At 42.7% G+C, this 6000-nt stretch overlaps 1 protein-coding gene across 2 annotated transcripts in view; it reads left to right on the top strand.

The window, feature by feature from the left end:
* The window catches only part of Mipep (mitochondrial intermediate peptidase), a 109131-nt gene that overhangs the window by 58250 nt on the left and 44881 nt on the right, over nucleotides 1–6000 (top strand). The window contains exon 17 of one of the 2 annotated variants that reach the window (XR_004116156.1): nucleotides 2069–2170. Coding sequence is in view for 1 of the 2 variants with exons in the window: in XM_031361632.1 (XP_031217492.1) it covers nucleotides 2069–2188 (120 nt within the window). In the remaining variant the exon portion in view is untranslated. Of the gene's footprint in view, nucleotides 1–2068; nucleotides 2189–6000 lie in introns of those variants that run through there. The other variant, XM_031361632.1, reaches the window with a different exon arrangement.

The raw sequence follows: 6000 nt of genomic DNA on the forward strand, positions 1-6000 counted from the left end.
AAATTAATTTTAATTTTTTAATAATAGTATTACCTGCAGAAAGGCATTTTATAACTTTGTTTTGATTTTGATATCTCAGTAATGGCCCAGGTTGGCCTTGAATGTAATCCTCCTGCCTCACCCTTTCGGTGCTGGGATCGCATTGCATGTGCACCCCTGGCACTGAAGCTGTCTGTGCCTTCTGATTTGCTTGTAAAAGTTTCATGGGCTTTCTCTCTGAACAGCTGTTCCAATGATTTTACTTTAAAGCAGGAACCAACTGTTCTTTCCTGCCCATGCAAAAGAATAAGCCTGAGAGAGGGGGGCCATTCCCGATGATACAGGTGCTGTACGCTGCTTCTGAACTGGTGTAGTCCAGCAGGTAGAAAGGTTCCGAGGTGCTCCAGACAGTACGTTAGAAACTGTGGAACTCCTTTTGTCACATACCGTCTTACAAATGGGCTGAGTATTTTTGTGTGATGGTAAGGCTTTTGGTTCCAGGAATGCATCTGCTGGATGAGCAGTGTGTTACCCACTGCTCTGTTACTGTGATACACCATGGCTAGAGCTGGCTTAATTAAGGAACAGAGTAGTTTGGCTTACAGTCCAGAGCAGTCACAAGGGAGGTACAGCAAGCAGGAGCAGGCCTGGAGGCAGGAGCAGGCACTGAGAGTGTGCATCCTAAACTTCAAGCACAAAGCAGAAGGAATGAACTAGAAGTGACATGGAGTCTTCAATTCTCAAAGCAGCCTTCCAGTGACATATTTCTTCAACAAGGCCACACCTAAATCTCTCCAAACAGTGCCACCAAACTAGGAACCAAGTATTCCTAAAAGTCCACATTTACATCCTTTAAAAGGCACAATCAAAGAAACAAAGTTCTTGAATTCTAGCTTGTTTGTAGGGTAGTGTGCCTCCTCACTTTCTCTGACAGCTCTGGTTTCTTGGGCTATTGTTATCCATTGTTACTGCTCATGGCAGAACAGAGAGCTGTATTTAGCTGTATGTTTAGATAACTAGCTAGAGGAACACAGTGTTTATATTCAGAAAATGTCTGTACTTTTCCAGAGAAGGCTTAACTTAGCTTTATAATTCACAAGCATAATTCTAGATGTAGGTGAAGGCAGGGGCCAGAGGTCATTTACATGTTTTCTTTTATTCCAACTAATCCTCACTTCTTTCAAGTCAGCAGCTGCGCATTCTCTGCAGATTCCATTTCTAAGCCAGAAAGACTCACCACAGCGGTGTAATTGCATGTCAAATTGTCTCTCTAAATAAAACACTGCAGCTTTCTCAGGAGGTAAATTCACACCGTGTTACCACTCCAGCATTCAGGTTAGATGTCCTGGCAAAAACCTCTTACGAGGTAAATCCACGCGGTGTTACTACCCCAGCATTCAGCTCAGAGGTCCAGACTTCATGTTCACATTTCCTGTGGTGCTTTCCTCTATTCCACAGCCACTTTCCTCTACTCAGGTGAGGGGTCCTCCTCCCCCGCTGCCCCCTGCAGCAGCTGCTTCCTTTGTTCTTTCCGATGTGACATCTGCTGTGGCCCTTGCTGCAAACCCTGCAGCAGCTGCCTGGGGGTCTGCCCCTCTGTGCTGTCCTGCACTAGATGCCTTCTGCGTCCTCTTCTGTGCAGCTGTTTGTCACTTAGTGTTCCTTCCGTTCTACATACAAAGCTAGGACTCTGGCCACCACGCACCTCTCACTCACTGATGATGAAGAGGACCCAGGAAGAAACCAAACGAGTTGTTAGACACAGGGACCGCGAGCTACAATTCTGAGTTTTTAAAACATATTTATAACTGCGTGATTCCAGTTTTGTGGCCACACATTAAATGCTGGATAAGGTTCAAAACTGAACAGCAACCTTGATTATGGAAAGCTTGAGAGTAGCCCTTTAAGCTCTTGACTGGTTATACATGTGGTTCAAGAGTATGTCTCAAATGACCCACATTTATGTTTGTGAGTCTTTTCAGCTATGGTTCATAATTGCCATTCTGGTACACTTATGACATCTTTGACTGACCACATCTTAAATACAGGATGGACTACCAAAGCTAAACAGAGGTTTCTGTCTGCCTAGGTCTTTTATGCCGCCCTGGATCAAATCTACCATGGCCAGCATCCCCTGAAGAAGTCAACCACAGACATCCTCATGGAAACACAAGAGCAGTTTTATGGCTTGCCCTATGTTCCTGACACTGTAAGTCTGCATTTTAATCCATCATGTTGTGAATGGCTCTGCTCATTTCTCTAGGTCACCATCAGTACTTCCTAGAGGACTTGAGATCTCTGTGTTTGTGTTGAAACTTTCTATGGGCAGATGTGAGGAGCCTCCTGCTCTGTGCATTTTCTCTTTCCTCTCAGTGCATCCCACATTCCTAGGAACCTGGGATTATTCAGTATTCTTTCTAGCTTGTTTTTAATTACATATATATGTTGAGACACTCCTAGTATTCATTGCAAAGAGAACTAACATTTACTGGGCACCTTACCTTGTGCCAGCGGTTGTGCTATATTCCTTGTATCCTGTCTTATTTAGTGCCCTGCTGAGCTAGAGGGCAGGAGACTGGTTGCCATTTCCAAGTCCTAGGTGCCTGGCTTCACCTCACTGCTTTGGAAAAAGAACTCTAACTTCCCTCTTAAACCAGCCTAGTCTTATAAGTATTCTTCTCTCATCGGGGCTCCTATTGAGGTCCTTCCCAGGATTAGATAGTGATGTATTAGGATCAAAAGACATTGTAGACTTTCTCTGGTTAGTCCCAGGTTCTTTTGGAAAGAGGATCAACTGATTGGCTCAGCAGTGTGGACTCATTTCTCATGGCTTCCCAGCTGTAGGTGATAATAACCCAGGGAAACTCTACACTGCACTAGAATGCTTTCTAAGGATTTGAGCAGAGAGGATATTAGTTGAGTTCCATAACTGGAAAGGTACAGATGTATCTGGCTGTAGCTAAACTAAATCTAGGTCTTCTAGACATCACTGCACATGTGTCTCTTCTCTGTTCTCAGCTCTGTTCTCTGGGTTTGTTTTATTTCCCCTGCCTAGGAGTTGAGCTGGCTACAACTGGCTTGAGATTGTACCCCTTCCAACCTAGTCAGTTCAATAAGGAATTAATGCTAAGAGAATTCCATGAACTATGGGAAGACAAAGTCAGTGTCAAGTTAAAGGACTGGACATCAGATGGTGTTCAAAGACTAAGTTAATCTTTAAATTGTAACTAGCCCCAGGCCACTGTCTCCTCACTAGTAAATATGTTCAGAAATAATTTATATGCCAGTAGAGGGGGCATTTGACTTTTACAGTATTCCTTGTCATTAGATTCTTATTATCTTAGCTTGATGTTCTAAAAGTACAGAACCCATGGCCCTAATTGCCTATTTTGTTCTTCTATCATTTTTTATTCTAATCTGTGGTCTATTGAGCTCTTCAATATAGTGAACATTGGTAGTGATGAGAACAACCTCAACTATGGAAGACAGAATAGTAACAGTTTCCTAGGTTTTAATAGCTCTTACCTACTTTGTGGACTTTGTGGGGCTTGTGTGGGGTGTTTTTTGTTTTGTTTTGTTTGGGGTTTTTGTGGGGTTTTGTTGTTGTTGTCACCAAATATTCCACTTAGCTTTCTAAAAAAATAATAATGCAAGTTGGGACTAAAGAGATGTCTCAGTGGTTAAGAGTACTTGCTCCTTCAGAGGACCCAGGTTCAATTTTCAGTGTCTACATGGAGGCTCATGGCTGTCTGTAATTCCAGCTTCAGGGACTATGATACCTTCTGCTGGCTTTCACATTCCACAGGAGGCAAAACACCCAAACACAAAGTAAAAATAAATTAAGTCTTAAAGAAAAATTAATGCAAGTTCAGTTCCATTACAAAATAACCACTGAGGAGTGGGCCTCATAAACAAACATAGGTGGGAAAAGACTGGATGACTGGGTGCTCTCCAAACCTACAGAACTGAGTGTGGTGAGGAACATGTCTGCTGTTGTTCCTTATCCTGTGTCCTAGTTACTTTTCCATTGCTGTGATAAAGCAGCATGACCAAGGATTACAAAAGAAAGCATTTAATTGAGCTTACAGTTTCAGAAGGTTAAAGTCCACAATGGCAGAGTGAAGACACAGCCGAGGGCTCGCATCAGAGCCACAGCCACAAGGCAGAGAGAGGAAGCACACTGCAATGGCACAGTGCTTTTAAAACCTGAATGCCAGCCCCTGGTGATACACTTCCTCCAAAAAGTCCACACCTCCTAATCCTTCCCAAACAGTTCCACCAACTAAGGACCAAGTATTAAAATATATGACCCTATGGAGGCCATTCTTATTCAAACCACCATATTCATAGGCTTGTGGCCATGTCAAAATGGAAAAATGCATTTAATTCAACTTCAAAAGCCCCCATAGTCTTTCACAGTCTCAACATTCTCTTCTGGGACTCAAGGAAATCTCTAAATCGTAACACCTGTAAAATGTAAAAGTAAATTCCATACTTCCAACATAGAGTGGCACAGACTATATATCATACCAGAGGGAGGAGAGGGCATGGTAGGGAAACCTCTCTCTCTCAGGCAGGTCCCACTCTTTATATGCAGCTCTTCTTAGCAGTTATCAAATGGCTCTGGCACTTCTTGGAAGCTCCAATGTAATCTAGACTTCAGTTCCCAGCTTCATGCAGTGACCTCTTAGGGCTCCATGCAGAGCCCCGGCCACACACTGGACTCAGTGGCTCTCTTTACCCATGGAGGAAGATTCCACAACCACTTTACTCAGGCATCCTTCATGACTCTAACACCAGAACCACATGGATGACACTGTCAAGTCTGAGCGCCATTCAGCCCTGGCATTTCTGTGCTTCTCACAGATACTCAGACTCCTCGCCATCAGGCTTCTCCTGTGTGTGCTCGTTTACGTGCAGGGAAGCAAATAGCAAGTCGGTGCTCAGGCTCTTCATCCATTTCCTTTCATGGATGGTGAGGAGGCATCTGTTTTCCAAAAGTTCGTCTCTTCCTCAGGTCATCTCCTCCGTCCTGTCAGCCCTCACAGTCCTCATCTGTGCTTCAGGGAGGCTAGCAGCAGTCATGATGGTGTTTGCTTAGCCCTCTTCTTGCCTTCTTTCTTGAGCCAGGGTTGTCCAGGCTGACCGTAAATTCATCTTGTATCCCAGGCAGCCACGATCTTGCAGTCTGCCTGTCTCTACCTCCTGAATAGGTGGAATGCCCAGCGGAGGCTTGCCTTTTTTATTTTTGTTCTTTCATGTCTGTAGGCTTACGTAGATTTGCACAGATATTATACTTTTCCTGCTTAGAAACATATATTTATTTCTTAATCTGTCAGTCAGTTCATTCATTAAGCCTATAAAAGCATTTTCACAAAATCCAAGAATAAGGGCGACCAGGACTCCCCTGGAACTCCTGTGTGCAGTACCCATTAAAGAGCAGTTCTGGAAGGAAGAAACAGGGCGAACTCTTTGCAGATGACTGACTTGCTGCAGTTAAAAAGCATCCATATGATGTTGTTAAAATCAGTAAGACAGATTACAACAGTTTAACACACAGTGTTAGCTAAGGTTAAGTCCATCTCTAGTTATGACCAACCGAAAAGAATTTTAACTCTCCATTGAATGGCAATATATATATATGTATGTATTTTTAATGCCTGTGTTATCTTTCTACAGGGAATGATAAAAGCTGACTTGTAAGCTTTAACGGGATACAGCTTCAGTCAGCAGTCCTTGGTCAATATGGCGTCATTTCATGTGGTTTACTACATGCCTGTGTCTTAGGTCCTTTCAAAGTGTTTTAAAAATACATCTACATAAAGTTTACTATCAACAAATATCACATTTCCTCCACATTATCTAATGTCTCATGTGGCATCATTCTAAAATAATTCTATGTGCTTGCATACTTGAGTCTAACAATCTAATTATACACATTTATAAGGATGAGTGATGGTCCAGGAATAGTCAGGAAGTTTAACTCTTTTTTTTTTTTTTTTTTTTTTTTTTTTTTTTTTT

This window comes from Mastomys coucha, unplaced genomic scaffold, assembly GCF_008632895.1.
Source record: "Mastomys coucha isolate ucsf_1 unplaced genomic scaffold, UCSF_Mcou_1 pScaffold9, whole genome shotgun sequence".
In the NCBI taxonomy this organism is placed as follows: Eukaryota; Metazoa; Chordata; class Mammalia; order Rodentia; family Muridae; genus Mastomys; species Mastomys coucha.